At 55.8% G+C, this 19,316-nt stretch overlaps 2 protein-coding genes across 3 annotated transcripts; one reads left to right on the forward strand and one right to left on the reverse strand.

Annotated features, from left to right (window-relative positions):
• Nucleotides 1–6: 6 nt before the first annotated feature.
• On the forward strand, nt 7–15,623 carry Zdhhc8 (zinc finger DHHC-type palmitoyltransferase 8). Of its 2 annotated transcripts, XM_015500450.2 has the most exons (11): nt 7–81; nt 7,144–7,265; nt 7,426–7,583; nt 7,674–7,846; nt 8,075–8,177; nt 8,483–8,574; nt 8,747–8,888; nt 9,097–9,217; nt 9,289–9,398; nt 10,627–11,627; nt 12,926–14,110. In XM_015500450.2, exons 2-11 carry the CDS (start codon nt 7,229–7,231, stop codon nt 13,095–13,097), a joined length of 2,109 nt encoding a protein of 702 aa, XP_015355936.1. In that variant the 5' UTR covers nt 7–81; nt 7,144–7,228; the 3' UTR covers nt 13,098–14,110. The 2 variants fall into 2 exon arrangements, with proteins under 2 accessions (XP_015355936.1, XP_048641128.1); XM_048785171.1 differs by lacking the exons at nt 7–81; nt 7,144–7,265; nt 7,426–7,583; nt 8,483–8,574; nt 12,926–14,110 and adding an exon at nt 14,644–15,623 and having other exon boundaries at nt 7,676–7,846.
• Nucleotides 15,624–15,750: 127 nt separating this feature from the next.
• Nucleotides 15,751–18,666, reverse strand: Ccdc188 (coiled-coil domain containing 188). The gene is made up of 9 exons (XM_015500194.2): nt 18,000–18,666; nt 17,744–17,851; nt 17,530–17,634; nt 17,403–17,459; nt 17,250–17,309; nt 17,071–17,135; nt 16,878–16,935; nt 16,520–16,569; nt 15,751–16,436 (listed from the first exon to the last, which is right to left on the reverse strand). Exons 1-9 carry the CDS (start codon nt 18,531–18,533, stop codon nt 16,250–16,252), a joined length of 1,224 nt encoding a protein of 407 aa, XP_015355680.2. The 5' UTR covers nt 18,534–18,666; the 3' UTR covers nt 15,751–16,249.
• Between the last annotated feature and the right edge of the window lie 650 nt (nt 18,667–19,316).

Below are 19,316 nucleotides of genomic sequence, written 5' to 3' on the forward strand. Positions count from 1 at the left end.
CCTCAAACCCGCCAAGTACATCCCGGTGGCCACGGCCGCCGCGCTGTTGGTCGGCTCCAGCACCCTCTTCTTCGTGTTCACGTGAGTTGGCATTGCGTCCGTGTGCCCGGGTGGCAGTCAGGCCTGACATAGATTCTTGGGAATACAGAGGCAGCTACCGGGCTGGGTAGCTGGGCCGGGCAGGGGGCTGGAATCAGACGGGCTGGGCGGGGCGCGGGCTGTGAGCAAGGCGAGCCCCCACCCTGGCATAAGGGACCGCATCCCGGAATGCCGCGCGTTCTGGAACAGGTGAGCCACATGTGTGTGAGGACAGTGGTACTAACTGGGCATCCCAGAGTTGTGTCAGGCAGGCCCTGGGTGTGGCAGCAGCCCTTCCCTTTCACAAAGCTCAGGAGGGGATGCGGGCTGCCTAGAATTACTAGCCTTCCTTGCAAGCAGCCGTGGGTGCTTCTTGGGTCCCCTCCAGAATGCCACCCCAGGCCAGAGCCAAGTTATTCCCGCGTAGGTGTGGCCTGGTCTGGTTGCCACACGCTTACCCCATAGCTGCTGGTGACCCTGGCCTGGTGGGGTCCTCTGCCCTCTGTTGGCCTTCCTCTTTGGAAGCTCTCAGTGGCCATTTGAGTTTGAGAGGCTAGGCTGGGCTGCACTCAGAGATAGATGTTTAAATAGCTCTGCTGTGGGCTTCTCATAGTGGACACTAAGACCTTTGAGGCTAAGCCTCTAGTTATAGGGACAGAATCCCCTTGCTCACAGGGCCTCAGGTGGCTCCAAATTCAACTTCTTCACCTCAGACATGTTGGCTTACAGCCTGGAGTGATCTGCTGACCTCCCTCTGTTGTCCTGGGGTCACCCTAGGGATCATTCAGGCATGAGGAGGGATTTCTGCGAACCCTTTCCACAAGTCCGAGCCCAGGTGGGCAGAGTGATGGCTTCTGAGTGTGGGTGAGCCTGGGATAGGCAGGAGTCAACCTACTGCTCTTTCACCTTTGTAAGAGCTGGGGTGGCAGCCCATGTGCATGGCAAGTCTGAATTGGGTGCTTGAGGAGGCGGGAGAGTACTTACCTGGAGGCTGGGGCTGCAGACTGCCAAGAATGTGTTTAAAAAAGGCCTGTGTGGACGGGCTTATTTCTGGCTCTGGAGAGTCAGTGTGTTCTTCTCATTCTGATGCTGCTGACTATGGGGCAGAGAGAGGTGGATAGTGGGTGAGGTTGGGGACCCATTCCCTGGGGCTTCTGGGAGCATGGATCTCAGCTTGGTCTTGGCCTCCCAGGGACTGGGGTGGTGTGTCTGTCTCAGGTCTTATTACCCAAGTGCAACCCAGTGTCTTTTCTTATAACTTAAGTTTCTCTATGGAGAACTTACGAAATGCAGGGGGAAAAAAGTTTTAAAGAAGTTAAAATTCATCCTCCACCTCATGGAGACCACCCATCTCCTCATCCTCAGAGAGCTTCTCTGTGCCCTGGCCTCACCTCTATGGCACCCAGGCCATGCAATAGGAGTGCTTGTGAGTCACTCACCTGTGATTTCAGAGTCTATTATGTGCTCTTTCCTGTGAATTGACCCAGCCTAGGCCTTGAGTGCTGAGGCTGCTGCCATTCTGCAGGCTGCTAGTACTTCCTTCCTCTGTTCTCAAAGCTGGAGTTCTAGGGTCATGGACAGTGGTGCTTTTGAGGTATCGGGTTTCTTGTTGAGGTAGCACTCCAATCTGTGTGTGGCCCATGCTGAACTCAGCTAGTCTAGGAGAACACTGTCTCAGTGGCAGGATGGAGTCTCAGTGGTGTTATTGGGTCCCATTTGTAGGAACTATCTAGTGAGACTCAATGGCTTCACCTGTCCCTTGGCAACCTTGAAGCCATATTTCCTGGGCTAAATTGGGACTTTAACTTTCCCCACCCTAGCTCTTCTGGAATCCACTAGGTGGCTCCGTTTTTGAGAAGGGGTCTTTGTAGGGTAGGCCATGACAATTCTGATTAGATGGAATACTAGGTAGGTCTGGTGGCCATGCTGAGTGGGTGTCCTTGGAACAGGCTTCAGTGCCTCCTTTGTGGCTTCCTTATATCCGGTAGCTTCCTCATGCCTGGGCCCACTTTGGCTTCAGTGAGGGAATGGTTCCCTACCCTACTCTCAGGATCTATATAGGGTTTCTATTTTCTTTTTTGCTCCTTGGACTTTACCAGATGGTGAATGGACCCCAGGTCTCCTCTCTGCACTCAGTAATGTGAGTTGCCCCTTTCAGGGTAGATTCTATTTCCATACCAAGTGGGCCATGTTTCTGGTATCATGCAAGATCAGGAGTCTGAGGCCTGGAGGACTAGGGATCCCTTCCCTCAGCCAGCTCACCAAAGGTTGTGGGGCCAGTAGGACATTCAGACATCTTTCCAGGAGAGGCTGAGGTGTGGGAAGGATGCCTGATTGAGAGTGTAACATATTTTGAGGTTGGAGTGTATGTTGTATGGCAGATTCTTAGAGCTTTCCAGGTGGGGTTTGTGTCCTCTGGGTTCCAAAGGACTTCTTACTATAGTGCAACACTAGGCTGGGTCAGGTACTTGGAGGGGTCCAAAAGCTTTCAGGGCAGTCCTCTGCTCTGCCTCTGTTCTGCCTCTCCCCAGAGTCACTTTGCAGAATGACAGGGACATTATGCATGTCAGAGGACTGGGGCTGGGCGGTCTTATCTCTGAGGCATCTGGGTTGGTGTGGCTGGGCCTGAGCCCTCTCCATGTTGGAGGCTTAGTCCAAGACAGCAGATGGTCTAGGCCTGGGGGTTAAGGGGCTAGGTAGAAGAAGGGCTGATTGTGCCTTGTGGGGAAGAGCCTGAGGGTGGAAACTCAGTGTGAACTCCCCTGCCAGGACATGATGCATGTCACCAGGGACTTCCCTGCCCTCCTGAGCCTGTTTCCCCATCTGTCCAGGTGTCTATAGGGATCAGACTGCTAGGTAGGTATAGATACTTCATGATCCAGAGGCCCTGCTTGGAATGACCAGGGCAGAGTGGAGTCCTGGCATTCCATGGGCCAGTACCACTCTCAAATGCAAACTGTTAATGAAGAACCTGATATAAAAGAAAATGTCTGAGTTAAAAATTTCCATTCCACATTTAGCTGTGGCAGACATTCTGCCTGTAAAGTTCTCCATCCCCCTTTACAGGGAGACTCTGCTAGCCTAGGCAGGACTTAAGACCTCCACCCTGGTGGGGCACACTGTAATGACTTGTGTCCTGGCTTATGTCCCTGCTGTTCAGGAGGTAGGGCTGGAACTGAAGGAGTGCTTGGAACCTCAGAGCTAGGCCCCCTCCTGGTCCTCCATTTGGTCCACAGCATGGCTTGAGTCAACCAGAAGGGGGTCATAGGGAAGTTGTAGGCAGGATTCATGGAAGGCTAAATGCTCTGCCCATGGTCCTGGGGCCTGTGACCTGCCTGTCTCTTTCTGACCCTCCTGCAAACTCAGGTCTTGGGTTATGTCCTGCAGGGGAAGAGGGTGAATCCAGCTGGGGTCCCTGGAGCCAGGTAGAGAAGGACCAGCATGGTGCACATGAGCGGGGAATATCCCCGGAGGGCAGAGGATCCTCTCAAGCTTAGTGCTGGCACAAATATGGTTTGAACATTGCTGCCCAGGAGAGCTCACATGTCCTCTTGTTTCCTTCTGTGTCTTTGTGTATCCTTGCATGTTCTTGTATGTCTTCCGGTGTCTTCACACATTTTTGCATGTCCTTGAGTGTCCTCATGTTTATTCACATTTGCCCTGTCCCACAGGGGAACAATGGACAGCCCAGAGAGGCAGAGGGATTTGCCTGAGGCCTACAACAAGGGGCTACTGAGCTGAGGTTGGACAGAGCTGGGTGTAGGGGGAGGAGGGGTGTGTCTTTGCATGTGTGTGTTCATGTGTGCATATGCATATGCTTAGGCCTCTATGATTGAATGTGAGCTCTGCTAGCATTTTTGCATTCATTCACCTGCACACAAGTGTGTGTGCCTGTGCATGTGTATGTTCTTGCATATACGTGTGTCTTGCTTGTGGATATATTTGTATGTGTTCATGCATATGTGCTTTTTTTTTTTTTGGTAAAAGAGTGGTTGTCTGTGTTTATGGGCCTGTATATTTGTGTTTGTGCATGTGTACTTTGGAGCATGTTTGTGTGTGACACATGTATGTGTGTCCACATGTGTGTTCAAGTGTGTGTATGTGCCTGTGCATTCTCTTTGTCTCCTCCACCACTTAGCACGCATGGTTCCTAAGTTCTGGGATCTGCCAGGGCCGAGATGGGTTAGCTAGTGGGCCTGTCCCCCTTAAGTGGGGTCTAGGTTCATGGGTCCCTGCAATAACACCTAGAGGGCGACAGGGAGGACAAGTGCCTGGTCCTGGGCCTGAGTCAAGCCAAGGGGCTGGAGATAATAGGAGAATGGTGGCTTAGGTCTCAGAGAACTTGTGTGTCTCCTCAGTCCTTTCTGATACTCAGCTAAGGCCCCCCACTGGCCCTCCCAGACATTTGGCCAGGTGGTGCCCACACTGGATAGAGGCTACCCAGCATCTCAGTGCAAGCACTGCCCTATTAAGAGCACAAATTTCCAAATGTGGACCTATCATTGCACAGCTGCTGTCCATACCCCTTCCTGCTAGGGAATCTTACTCAAGTCAGCTGTCTAGCCCACCTGCCTTGAGGGGAAGAAATTGAGGCTCAAGAACGTTCCAGTGGTATAGACTACCTGGCCAGCTGAGGGGTTCAGGCCCTGCCTACACCACGGGTGAGGGCACTCCCAAGACCAGTTCCAATTAGGGCCAAGGAACAGGTTGAAAACCCAGCTCAAATGCACACTGGTCCCAAGGCCTCGGATCCTCAAGTCCTTGTCTATAAAATGTGAGGACAGCAGCTTTCCCCTTCCTCACAGTTGGGAGAATGGAGATGTACCATACAGGATGGGAAGCCATGGATACAAGGACAGAGCCCATGACTGGCCTTTTCATGTGTCCTTCCACCCTGGGGACCTGCCTGCTGCCTCTCCCCTACATCTATTCATCCATCTACCTCATCTTCAGCCAGCCCCTGGACTCTTTGGTCTCTTCCTTTTCCAGCGCAGGCCAACTCCACATGTTTTACAAGGGCTTAATGACATACTATCACTGTCTTGATTTTTGTTGTTGTTGGTACTAGGGATTGAACCTAGGGGTGTTCTACCACTGAGCCACATCTCTATCCCTTTTTTATTTTTATTTTGAGCCAAATTCTCACTAAGTTGCCCCAGCTGATCTCAAACTTTCAATCTTCCTGCCTCAGCCTTTCAAGTCTCTGGGATTTCAGGCATGTACCACCATGTTGTTTTGTATTTCTTAATAACTTTTTAATAAGGCATCCATATTTTCATTTCACACTGATTATGTAGTTAGCCCTTCCCAGAAAGTTCTGTAGGGATCTTGTTTGTGCCATCCAAGGGGGTACCTTACTTCTCCCTGGGCTGGACTGGTTCTCTCAGTGTGTCTCCCCTGTTTGGCATCAGTTGGGGTATATGCCTTCCACCATGTCAGGCTGGCCATGCCTTAGGGCCTCACCGTTGCCTTGCTGAACAGCATTAGGTTGGTGGTCAAAGACATATGTTAAGTGCCATCTGTATACCAGGCAGGGATGGGGAATATGAAAAGAAGGTGTATACGGGGTCTGCATCCCAGACCACCAGGGCAGGGGTGAGAGGCAGATCTTCCTGGCAGAGAGACCTTTGCACTGCAGATTATGTACACACACTGTGTCCATGCTGGCTGTGGAGAAAGGGAAGGGGTAACTGTCAGCTCTTGGCCCTGTGGAGGACACTGCTGTGGGAAGCAGAATCTTTAAATAGCCTCTTGCTTTCCACTAAAAATAGTTCTGCTGCCATGGAGGTGGTTGTTGGGGCGGCAGAGCTGGCTCCTGGCCAAGGCAGGCGTGGGTGCACTAGTGTGGCTGATGTGAGCTGGGGTGGTGGGCAGGGCTGTGGGTCCTATTTGTCTTGCTGGCAGCCACCATTGCTACATCCCTATAGTTAGGACTACGGTAGGGGAATCCCCACTGGCCCCTGACTCCAGAAAGGGCTCAAGTGCAGGATGGGGAGGGAAGTGTGTATCCCCTGTGTACCTGACCACTTGTCACAACAGCTGGGTGTAGGGGAAGCAGCAGAAAAACAATATGAGGGTCCAGGTGCTTTTTAGGACCTGAGAGGTGGCACTCAGGAACTTGCTGCAGGTCAGGTTCAGGGGAATTGAGGACCAGTGGGTATCCATGGAGGGGACTCTGGGTAGGCTCCTTGAGGATTGGAGCAGGTTCTCTTTAGGGAGATGTGCAAAACCCTTTCAAGGAGGCTGCAGAGAACCAAGTGTCCTGGAAGGCTTCCTGGAAAAGCGGAAAGACTTGGAGCTAAGTGCTGCAGGGTGGTGAGAGGTGGGAAGGGGTAGGGGCCTTGTGCTTTTCCAGTGTTTCGAAGTGTTCTGCATTGTTAACTGGGGAGCAAGGAGACAAACTGAGAAGAGGCTGCCAGTGGTGAGGGATGGGTTGCTGTGTCCCTCAGGGAAGAGCAGGGAGACTGTCCCTCCATATATGACTCATGTTTGTGGTTTTCATTACTCCAGAGTCTTCCTTGCGAGGGGTCCCTGCCAGGCTGGGGACAGGTTTAGGTGAGGCCTGAACTGACTGGAGCCACCCAGGCAGGTTACTGGCCTCTATACATCATAGCACATGTGTGTTGTCTCATTTTCTGTCTTGGTGTTCACTTCCTTTCTGTGTCACCCCAGGGAAGGGGAGCCAAGAAAAGTTGTGCCTGGGGTAAAAGGATGTTTGTAGTTTGGCTCTGGGCCACCCATCCTTAATGATGTAATTCCAGTCAAATGGGCCTCTCTGAGCCTCATTTCTCAACTGTGAGTTACACTCCAGACAGCTACCCTGGGGTGTTGCCAGGTTGGAACTGGCATGGCGGGAGGACTACACACTGTACACAGTGTACAACAGCATCTGGTGGTTGAGCCAAGGAACAAAGGGCTGATGGGCAGGGGTCTCCCAGTAGGTCTGCAGCTGGTGGCCTGATGGGTCTCACCCGCACAAATAAAATTTCCACGTCTTATGGATCTGTCCTTTGCCTTTATACTGTACCCTACGTACTTAGCTCTCTTCCTGGCTTTCCATTGCAGGTGCCCATGGTTGACGAGAGCCGTGTCCCCAGCTGTTCCTGTCTACAATGGCATCATCTTCCTTTTTGTCCTGGCCAATTTCAGCATGGCCACCTTCATGGACCCTGGTGTCTTCCCCCGAGGTAGGGCTCTGTGTTGAGGCAGCTCGTCTGCTCATTTTCAATGAAGTATGAAGGGCTGAATTGAGGGACTTAGTGGTTCCCCGTAGATAGGCTGGGCAGGGGCTTTCCTAATAGGGAAGTCTCCTGTTCCCTGCCACTCTGTCCATCTCCTGATCTGCAGCGGACGAGGACGAAGACAAAGAGGACGACTTCCGGGCCCCACTTTACAAGAATGTGGATGTGCGGGGTATCCAGGTCCGCATGAAATGGTGTGCCACATGCCACTTCTACCGCCCACCACGCTGCTCACATTGCAGTGTCTGTGACAACTGTGTCGAGGTGACTATCCCATTGCTCTGTGCTTCCCCAACCAGGCCTTGCACCTAATCTTCACCCCCCTATGTGCCCTGATGCACTGCCTTTGCCTAGGACTTTGACCACCACTGCCCTTGGGTCAACAATTGCATTGGGCGCCGGAACTACCGCTACTTCTTCCTGTTCCTGCTATCACTCAGTGCACACATGGTGGGCGTCGTGGCCTTTGGCCTGGTCTACGTGCTGAACCATGCCGAGGGGTTGGGAGCTGCCCACACCACCATCACGTATCCTTGATCCTTGAGTGCCCCTCCCAAAGGCAGTGTAGGCCAGGGATGTGTGTCACAGGGGAAATTGAGAACCAGAGGGGTTGATCAGCTGCCTAGGGGACCCAGTGGGTGAGTTGTTATTCTTAAGTGGGCAGAGGAGGGTATTTGGACACAGGCACCTGTTCAGTGCCACTCTGATGGGGTCCACCCTGTCCTTACCTGCAGCCATTGACCTTAACCAGTCAGCATGGCTGTCATGTGTGTGGCTGGACTCTTCTTCATTCCTGTCATCGGCCTCACCGGTTTCCACGTGGTGCTGGTTACTCGGGGGCGCACCACTAATGAGCAGGTGCAGATCTCACTGGAGCAGGGCCTTGGAAACCCTTGTGTGAGGTGTCTTGTGCAACTTTGGTGGGAGGGGTCGCAGGTGTGAGGCTGTGCCTACCTGTCCCCCTGCATGCCCCATGCCTGTGGACACTGCAGTCACCAGCAACTGATGGCCTGTATATTCTACAACTGCCTATAGGGATATGCTGGGATGGCCTGGGTGAAGGTCACTCAAGCTGCTTTCCCCAGTTTCCCCTGCCTATCCCTCTGCCTACCCTGGCCTGTACTCTGGGTGGCCAGGCTGGCTGAGGGGTCCCGTGTCCACAGGTGACTGGGAAGTTTCGCGGGGGTGTGAACCCCTTCACCCGAGGCTGCTATGGGAACGTGGAGCACGTGCTATGCAGCCCCTTGGCACCCCGGTGAGGCCCGGCCTGGGCAGGGGGGTGAGGTAGCTTGTGCTGGGTGCAGGGTGGGCAGCCTTGAACCCTTAGCCTGGTATCTTTCTGCACTTTCCAGGTGGGGTTGGTCCTGCCTTTGGTGTGTGTTCATAGCCAGGTTGTTTGGCTGCTGATTCCTCTGTTCCTGGTGCAGGTACATGGTGGAATCACCCCGGTTGCCGCTCTCAGTGAGCCTGAAGCCACCCTTCCTTCGGCCTGAACTCCTGGAGAGAACTGCACCGCTCAAGGTCAAGCTTAGTGACAATGGGCTGAAGGCAGGACTGGGCCGCAGCAAGGTGGGGGCCTGGGCTGGGAAGGAAGAGGGGATGGGAATCAGACCCTTAGAGTGAGCAAACAGGCATGTTGGAAGGGGGCCCAGAAGAGGTGGAAGGAGGAGGAATTGGGAGAATTCTGGGGAAGGGTCCCACCACTCCAGGAAGGAATCCTCAGTTAAGTCCCACCCCCTATCCAAGCCCCACATACCACTGAGCCCATCCCTCCCAGTCTAAGGGCAGTCTGGACCGGCTGGATGAAAAGCCACTGGATCTGGGGCCACCACTGCCCCCCAAGATAGAGGCCAGCACCTTTGGAGGTGACCTGAAGACCCCACGGCCTGGCAGTGCTGGTGAGGTTGGACAGCCAAATTGGGGGAGGGACATGGACTGACCCCAGTCTGACAGTGGTCCCTTTCCCCAGAGAGTGCCCTGTCAGTGCAGAGGACCAGCCCTCCAACACCTGCCATGTACAAATTCCGGCCAGCCTTCCCCACGGGTCCCAAGGCGCCATTCTGTGGGCCTAGCGAGCAGGTGAGGAGACCAGGCCATGCTTCCAGAGAGTCCCCACTCACAGAGGGCCATGTGCATGCCAGTGGGACCTTACCCGGTTGGGACCCTGAACTGGGGTCAATTGGAGGGGTACAGGGTGAGATATTCTGGGAGGGCTGATTCTAGTGGTCCTAAGCCTGGAATCTCTATTTCTTGGCTGGCATTGCCCTTAGGCCAGATGAGAGGCTGCCCCCAGGAGCAGTGTGTACCAGGATGACTTGGAGTTTCACCATTAGTGAAACTTAAGGCCCATGGGAAGCCTTCAGAAGAACTTGAGATTTCTTTGAGAAAACCCATTTATTTTCTCCAAGTTCAATACTCTGCTGTCCAGCTTTCAGAATAACCCAGAGCCCTGAGTGTTCCCAGGGCTGCCATCCCTCCTTGAGGTCTAGCCTTAGAGGCAGGCCTGAGTCCAGGCCCCATTCATCTAGACCAGCTTCATCCCTTAGGATTCACATCCTGTTCCACCTCCATTTTAGGGATTGATAGATGGGGCAGTGAGTCTGGGCTTTTCTAGATGAGGGTCCATTTCTGGTGGGTATGCAGTGACCCTGTCCACCTGGAGGATGGTCAGCCCTGGTTGCTAATGGGGGTATTCTAGGTTCATTCCCTGCTTTACTTCCTTACCAGGACTGACCTGGATCCTTCAGCCTACTGAAGGTTCAGTCTAGTTGGCTAAGTGCACCAAGGCCATATTTCACCCTCACCACCTTTAGGATTTGAGGTTCCTTGGGCTACTCTTCAGCCTAAGTCAGCTGCCCCACAGAGACTGAAAGAGACCCCTCTTTTCTGTGGCCATGGCTGCCCTGAGAAGTGGACTCCCTGGCTGGGTAGACTCTGAGGGCACTACTCTGGCCTAGATTGTGGAGTTCCTGCTTCTTTGCTGCCTAGAGTCAGTGTTAACCTGGGTGTTGCCCATGCAGCCCTTTCTCACCTGGGGCTGGTGGGCAGTGGCAGTGGCAGGCCCCACACAGTCTTCCCTCTGAGGCCTCTGTCCTGGCTCCATTCTGTCCCAAATTCCTTCCATGGTTGGCATGAGAGAGGTGGGCATAGTCAGAAAATAGGGAGCATCTTCTATTATGTGTTGGTGGCATCTGCCATGGCCTATGTCACCAGCATTACAGTCTACATTACATGGGCACAGAGCACCTGGTGGCTACAGGCTGGGGGTGTGATTGGGTAGGGGTGAGAGTGCTCTCTTTCTCCATAGGTTCAAGGCCCTGACTCCCTGACTATAGGGGATGACAGCACCCACAGCCTGGACTTTGTGTCTGAGCCCAGCCTGGACCTCCCAGACCATGGGCCCAGTGGCCTGCACTCAACCTACCCACCGTCCCCACCACTCAGTGCCACTGATGCCTTCTCAGGCGCTTTGCGCTCTCTGAGCCTCAAGGCTGCCAGCCGGCGGGGTGGGGACCATGTAGCTCTGCAGCCCCTGCGTTCTGAGGGTGGTCCTCCCACACCCCACCGGGGCATCTTTGCTCCCCATGCATTACCCAACCGAAATGGCAGCCTGTCCTATGATAGCCTGCTTAACCCTGGCTCACCCAGTGGCCACACATGCCCAGCACACCCCTCTGTTGGTGTAGCTGGCTACCGCTCACCCTACCTACACCCTGGGGCAGCAGGTGACCCACCACGGCCCCCACCCCGCAGCTTTAGTCCCGTGCTGGGTCCCCGGCCTCGGGAGCCCTCACCAGTACGCTATGACAACCTGTCGAGGACCATCATGGCCTCCATCCAGGAGCGCAAGGACAGGGAGGAGCGTGAGCGGCTGCTGCGCTCCCAGGCCGACTCACTCTTTGGTGACTCTGGAGTCTATGACACACCCAGCTCTTACAGCCTGCAGCAGGCCAGTGTGCTGTCTGAGGGTCCTCGTGGCTCTGTGTTGCGCTATGGCTCCAGAGATGACCTTGTGGCTGGGCCTGGCTTTGGTGGTGCCCGCAACCCTGCCTTGCAGACATCACTGTCTTCACTGTCAAGCTCTGTGAGCCGGGCACCACGGACATCCTCCTCCTCCCTGCAGGCCGACCAGGCCAACAACAACGCCCCTGGGCCCCGGCCTGGAAGTGGCTCACACAGGTCGCCTGTGCGTCAGGGTCTACCCTCCCCGCCTGGCACTCCCTGCACGCCCTCCTACATGGGCCCCAAAGCTGTCGCCTTCATCCATACGGACCTCCCGGAACGGCCACCCTCGCTGGCTGTGCAGAGGTGGGTGTCCAGAGGTGTGGGTGGGTTTCCCAGTGCAGGGCAGCCATCCAACCACCTGCAGGGCCCTTCTTGGCCCAGTACTCAAGGGTTGTCCTGGAGCCCTTTGGTTGCCTGCTGGGATGGGACAAGGAGGGTGGGCCTCATCCTGCCTTGAAGACTTCTCAGTTATCCATGTGAGAGTGGCTCGGTTCTGAGGATGCCCTGGGCATGCTTCATATGTGGGAGCAGGAAGATTTGTACCCTGAGATCAACATGTCACATTCTCCCAGAGCTGGTGCAGGCTCAAAATGTGGAAGGGCAACTGGGCACTGGTACCTTTTTTTTCTGGAACTAGTACCATGTGGCTGCATGGGTTTCCTTTGGGCCATGGGCACTGACCTTCCTCAGTCTGTTTGGTACTCTCCCTGGGCTTGTCTCCATGCATCTCTGGAGGCTGAGACTGGGGGACATCTCCTTATAGTGAAATGTGCCACCTCGGGCACATAGTCCCTGGAACAGAAGCTTCCCTGTTTATAGAAAGACTGGCTATAGGCTTCTGGTGGGTTGGTAATTGGTTCTGCCTCATAGAGCCAGGTCCAAGTAGGAGAGCTGAGCCTTGTTTGGGTCAAGTTCTCATGTTGGGTAGGTCACAGAACTGCTGTGTCCAGGTCCTGAGAGCTCAGGCTCAGTTGTTTTAGATAGGCAGATGAGGCCCCAGGGGGAGACTTTTTTATCCAGGCCACTTGGCCACAAAGGAGCTGGGAGCCCAGTCACCAGTGGTCTTGCCCCGAGCAAGGCCTCCCTACCCTACATATGGCCAGGAGCCCATTTACTTTTCTTGGGATCAGGGATGTGGCTGTGGTAAGGCGGGGACAGTAGTTGGGGAAAGGAGGGACTCCTGCCTTTAGGAATGTTTAAGTAGTGAGGTCAGAAACACCATGGTCAGCAGTGGCCAGACCAGGTGGCAGGAGAACAGCCCTTCATTTTTCTGAGAGAGAATGGGGAGCAGACCCGGTGGTGGCTTTCCAAGCTCAGGGCACCATGACATGGGCAGGACCCATGACATGGGCAGGACCTAGGACTCCAGTTTGATGTCCACCTGCCTGCCCTGTTCTCTGGTCATTGCCAGCTGGGAGGTGTTGAGGCAACCAGGAGGATGATAGCAGTTCTGACATCTGTTTGTCCTTCCTGTGATGGCACAAACCTTCTTTGAGGAAGGGGCCAGGACAGAGGGCTCCAGTCCATGTCTGCGTGTCCTGTCACCCCACCATCCTGTGTTCACCGTGTGTGTATGTATGTGTGTGCTTGTTTTAATGCAGAGACCACCCTCAGCTGAAGACCCCCCCAAGTAAGCTTAACGGGCAGTCCCCAGGCTTGACCCGACTGGGGCCTGCTGCAGGTCCTCTGGGACCCTCCGCCAGCCCTGCCCGGCACACGCTGGTTAAGAAGGTTTCCGGCGTGGGTGGGACTACCTACGAGATCTCGGTTTGAGAACTGACCACCACCCGTCTGCTGTGGTGCCATGGGGACCAGGACCCCATAGTGGCTCTCCCCATCCCCACCGACTTCTCTACCCCAGAGAAAGGAGGCCGCCCAAGCCTGGTGTGGATCAGCAGGAGAGAGCCACGCCTCCACAAGCTTGTCCCTGCACCCTCTGCCTGTCCATCCACTCATCTGCTCATGGGGAAGACAGGATCTTGAGCAGTTTGTGCCAGGCTGCAGGCCCGTATTTGTCCTTGATGGGGCAGTGAGGGGGACCCAGACTGCCTCCTCCCTTGGCCAAACTCAACAACATCACTCTGTCATGCTCCCAGGCTAGTCTCCAACAATCCCATGGGTTTACCTCCTCCCCTTTCAGAGGGTGCCTGGGGCCCTGCCCTCCCAGCTGCTCCTAACATGTTGCCTTTCACTGACCCAGCTGGCAGCTTGTAGCTTGGCAAGGCCGATGCTTCTGCAGTCCTGGTCTACTCTGGGTTTTGACGGATGGATGGACAGATGGACAGCCAGCCAGCTGTGGCACAGGCCCTAGCTCTGTGCATTTTGTCTTGCCTGGCCAGTGGGCTTGTGTCCCCGTGTCTGCGTGCTGTGCTGCCGTGCCACGTCTGATGTGTTAGTGCTCGGCCGCCGCTGTCCCTTTCATTGAAGCCTTAACTTCTGCTTTATGCTCTTGTGGGAGGCGACGGGGGGCGGGGGGGGGGGATGGTGGGAGAGAAAGTAATGGGAACAGGCACAGGGGTCACACACAACCCCAGGAGGCCAGTGAGACCTGGATCACCCTCCCTGCCAAACTGGAGAATCCCCACCCCAAATCATATGCAGTCCTTGGCTCTAACCCAGCCGGTCCCATGTGGAAAGCACATTGGGGAGGGGGGGACCAGTGCTTCCCCTGGTGTCAGGGACTTGAGAGTAAGCACATGGCAGCGTCAGCTTGCGTTGTGTCTGTTTTATGTTTTTATATCTACATCTATATATCTATAATTTTATTAAAAAAAGAAAAAGAGTCATTTTGATGCTTTACTTGGGCAAGGTCAGGGCTGTGGGTGCAGGGGCCCCAGGGGGAAGGGAAGGACTTCAGGAGAGAGGGTAGCTGATTGGCTCAGGGTAGCACATTCTTTGTGTGCATTTCTGCTGATGAAGCTGAGTCAGGTGAGAACTGGTAAGCATGAGGTATCGTTCTTGGCGGGGAAAAAGCTGGGACTGCATCTGTCCCAGGAACCTCCAGGAACTAAGGGCTTGAGGGAGTTGGAATGGGGTGCAAGTGGGGCCACTTGCTGGCTTGGATAAAGGTTGAACTTCAAGGCACTCACTTTTGACTGCCATATGCTAGAGATGGGATTGGGGAGTTCCAGGAATCAACAGCTTTTCAGGGCTGGCACAGCCTGGCAGGGACTGAGGGGACTGGGGCAGACCCAGTGTAGGAGCAATGGGGAGGCTCAGGGACCCAAAGGGAGGTTCCCTGAGCCTTGGACCCCACAGCTTTGCCCTAAGCTGACCTCCACCCTTTCTGCTTCTCTCTCACGGATGCCGTGGCCCACAGGGGGCGAATAGGCACCTGTAGCCGTGGATGGGGGCAGCGTGGCCAGCCCAGGGGGACCCCTGGCCTGCACCTGTGCCATCTTGGCCTCCCTGAGGACCGCCCTCCACTGCGGGCCCCCTGGAGCCAGGCTGCTGGGGCACCCCCTCGTGGGACCATGTGCCGCCTACACTCGGCAGCCTCCAGCCTTTTTCCCAGCCTCTCGGGACCCTAGTGGGATGCAAGTGGGCAGCTCTGGGGCCCTGGACAGCCCAACTGGAGAAGCAGGAAGCCAGGCTGCCATGGACCCTGGGGTGGGGCTGGGTGTGGACTGTGGGTCCTGTCTCTACCAGCTACATCTTGACTGACTCAAGACTGCCAGGGCCTGTGACCCTGTGTCCAGGTGACCTCAGGAAGTCCTCCACCTGCTGCAGGGGGTCCAGTACCCCATTGAGGGGGGCCCTGGAGTTGCTGTGACCAGCATGACATTCACCCCAGCCTCCCTATCCTACCAAGCACTTTAGACTAAGCCACTTCCTCCTGGGGAGCCTGGGCCTCTGTGGGTTGGGCTGGGGAGGGGGTCTCAGGTTTTCCCTGCCAGTTACTACAGTCCCTCTACCCTGCCTCCAGAACATAAACAGATGCCTTAATTTCCTAGAGCCACCAGCCTGGTGAGCCCTGGGATCCCAGCCCATCCAGCTGGGCCCCTTGCCTGCCCACTGGATTTCCATCAGTATCTCTGCTCTGGCTCCACCTGGTCTGTCTGCATCCAGGGATGGGTGATCCATGGTCCACAGTCCTGCAATCTCTGAGCCTGCTGGACCTGGTTGTCCTCCAGAGGCAGAGCAGGATGACCCTCCTGTGCAGGGTCCTTGTCCCAGGATCCACCCTGGGCACTGGCTCTATTCTCCCATTTTGGGACAAGAAAGCCACAAAGCTATCCTCTATTGTTCTAAGGGATACTTCCTCCATTTAAATTCCCCCAATAAAATTTTTGGTGTTTACCTCCATGGCTCTGTCCACCAATGTGGTTCCCCTGTCTGAGCCTTGGGCAGTACCAGGAAGCTGGACTGGGTTGAAGAGTGGAGTGGGGTGGTAGGAGGGGAATGGTGGGTAATGGGAACACTACGAGGTCAGTGAGTCAGCAGACTCAGGGATCCAAGCATGACCTCTGAGGTACCTGGGAGGGGTTGAACCATGGACCCCTGGTTCTCACTGTGCAGATACCTTTCAGGGGAAACCATCATTGTTGGGGTGGAGGGCAGCAATATAGGACACGGGAGTCAACACTGATGCTTGGGGTTGAGGCAGGGATCCTGCCCTGAAGAACCCCTCCCCGCCACTGCCAGATTGACAGGGCTCCTTGGGATAGGTTGCTTTAGGAAGCACCAAAATGCCCCTTCCACACTGTTTCCATGGAAACAAGCTCACACACCAAGCATGTCACGACTATATGTCCAGCCGCAGGCCCAGCCCTCAGGACAGACCCTGCCTCCACCCTTCTCTGCAGCTCCTGGCAGGGACGGTGTGCAGCAGTGCTGTGGCCAGGGGCTGACGGGGCCAGTGGGCACCCAGGGCAGCACCGGTGGCCGCCTGGCCTCCTCCTCGCTGGGGCCGCTGGGCCTCCGGCCTAGAAGGGCAGGAAGTCGTCTACCTCGAGGCGCAGGAAGGGGCCCAGTAGGGCCCGGAGCTTCCAGACGGCGGCTCGGCTCATCAGTGGCGGCACTAGCCCCTCGAAGGGTGCGGGGTCCACCACGTACACGTAGGCAGCGGTGCAGGCCAGCAGGGCACCCAGTAGCAGCCTCAGGGCCAGCAGCCTGCGGGCGGTGGTGGTCAGGGGCAGGGGGTGCCCACAGGGACGTTCCCAGGGGGACTGGGCTCTACCTGCAAAGTGACCTACCAGAGCTGGCCCTTGAGGCCCTCGGAACATTCCAGCTGTGGCCTCCCTTTCTGTTGGGGAGGGGGCTGGGTCAGAGCCTGCCTTGAGAGCTATGGCAGAGGGTGGGGGTCCCTGACTCTGGAGGACCCACAATAGACAGGGATTTCAATACAGTCAACCCAGTTGTGCCCCTGCCCCATCCCTCCTGCAGGGGCCACCTTCTGCAACTACTTTCCAGGATGACTCTGGTCACCTGGATCCTCAGGAGGATCCCACCTTGGGGCCTGCTGTCTAGATCCCATTTCTCCACCTCCCCCCGCAGAAGTACCCTTGGGCCAGGTCTCCAAACTGGAAGAGTGGCCTGGGGTGGGGAGCTCACCTCCGTGCACTCCATCTGTTGCTCCTTCCTGGCCTGGGTGCGGCACTGGGCCCGCTCCCTGGGGGGCCGCACTGTCAGGACCATGTGCCCCTCACCCCATACTTGTGCCACCCCCTACTGTGGAACTGGGGGATCAAACATTGATCCACCCCATCCCGACCTGGTTCAGTCAGGCCCTGGTCCCCTACGTCACCCCAGAATCTCCAGCTGAATGTCCTCCATCTGCTCTAGCACGCCCCGGATGTCCTTCTTGAGGTTCTGGGGGACAGAAGAGGTAAGACAGATCTTCCACCCTGACTACCTGCTGCCCTCCCCTGCCTCTCACCACCACCTAACTCCTGCCCTGCCCTCCTCATCCTCCTGGGGACTTACCAGGAGCCCAGTGGCCTGGTTGTTCAGAGCCATGTGTACCTCGGCCACACCGTCCCATACCTGGGAGCAGGAAAGTCTGTGTTATGTTCAAGGAACAGGATCTACCAGCGGGGATCCCCTCATACCCTCTCCCACCCTGGTCTGGGTGAGCACCTCAGTGATGGCCATCTTCTTCCTCTCAAAGGACAGTCGTATTTGTTGTAGCTCATTCTGGATGAGGAGAGACAGTATGGGCACAGGAACCCCCTCTCTGGGCCCAGGTCCCTACTGCCAAGCCCACCTGAGACTGCCGAACGAAGGCCTCCTCCCCCTGGCACAGCTCCCGCCGTAGCAGCTGAACAGGTGTCCTGTCCTCCAGGGGCCGGGTGCTGGCTGATTCAGGGGACTATGGGAGAGCCTCTAGATCAGCCCAAGGCTGTGGGCAATGTCTGCAGCCCTGGGCAGCTGGGGGGATGCTGCTGTGGAGGGTCACAGGGCTGCACACTTGTTCTCACCCAGGCCAAGGCTGTGCAACTTGAGTGCTCTGGACACAGGGGCAGGAACTGCTGTCCTGGACCCAGGAGGACCCCCAGCTGCTCCCGAAGGTCCTGGTTCTGCCTTTTCTAGAGTTGGGAGACAGAGATGGGGTCATCTATCATGACTGCTTTTCAGGTGGAAAACTGAGGCAGGGTCTGGAGCTTTGAGGTGAGGTAAAGGCCTGGGCAGCTAGGATCAGTCTGGAGCCCATCCAGCTGGTGGCTTTGTACTTACCAGGCTGTGGTTATCCTGCTCCAGCTGGAGAAAGGATTGTTCTGCAGACCCCAGCGGCCCGCTCTGGAGCTGAGAGGGGGCTACTCTGGGTGAGGCTGGGACCCCTCTTCCCAATGGAAGGCTTGGACATGGGCAGCGTCTAGGCCCTGTACAGGGGGATCCCCCCTGCCTGAATGGCCCCTGCTCTTGCCCTTGGTGCAGGGGCCAGCCCCACCCCAGTTCTGCCTCCATTTTTCTTTGTCTTGGCCCTACTGGCTCTCTCACTCTCTGCCACTGCATCTCTCCTTCTTCACTTGAAAGAAAGACCCTGGTTGCCTCACCCCCCACCCTGGGCTCCCTGCCCCCTGACCCCGGGGCTGGAAAAGTCCTCACAGACTCCAGTGAGTGAGTGGAGGGGATGGGAACCAGACAGGGCCACCTTACAAATCCCTGGCAGGGCTGATCCAAGCATCCTCCGTGGCTGCCCGAGGCTGGGGCTGGGGGACACTGGGAGTGGGAGTGGCCACATGGTCCCAGAGTTTTTGGCCCCTCCATCCCTCCCTGTGACCCCTTCCTGACCCCAGGTCCAGGCTCTGGCCTGGCTGACCTGCCACCCTCTTACTGAGGGTAATTTGGGTGTCACTCTGGCTCACAGGTTTGCCTGGGTGACAGTCACAAAGGCCTAGGTACAGCCAGGGAGGTCATAATGGGGGAGCTGGGGCGGGAGCCAGGCCCTGGGGCCCCTCCCACCACAGCACTGCCCTCACTGCCCCTGAGTTCCTATTACCCATGTCCTTCTCTTCTTTGTTTTCCTCTTTCATTCCGTGGAAGTTCCTCAGTGAACATTCCCAGGAAGCTGGTTCAGAAAAATCCTGAGTCCTGGTTGAAACCAAGTTGGTAGAAATGGCCACTGATATGGCTTCCCCCAGGATCCTGGCCACTCTGCAATATATCCCAGCCAGGTCCAGATCCTGGAAGGAGGGTGAGATAGCCCACTAAAAACCCCGAAGAACCTGCTTAAATCAGGTTAAATCAGGAGTGTTTTCATTTCTAAGTTTTGGAGTAGTCTATCATATGAGAATAGATAATCAAGAGGACCTCAGAGGTCTATAAGCCTCTTAATCTGGCTTCTTGCTTGCTGGATGTTAGTCTGGGCAGAGAATCAGATCCTAGGGCATCCCCTGTCACCTCCACCCTGGGAGCTCAAGGACAGAAAGTAAGGTCCTTAGTGCTGCTAAGGAATCTCTGGAGCCCTCTCTGACCTCTGAGACCCTAGGATTTCATGCTTATTGAGAGTGTCTTATTGATCATGGCACTGGGCACTTGGTAGGCACATTT

The sequence above is a fragment of the Marmota marmota genome, unplaced genomic scaffold (assembly GCF_001458135.2).
Source record: "Marmota marmota marmota unplaced genomic scaffold, marMar, whole genome shotgun sequence".
In the NCBI taxonomy this organism is placed as follows: Eukaryota; Metazoa; Chordata; class Mammalia; order Rodentia; family Sciuridae; genus Marmota; species Marmota marmota.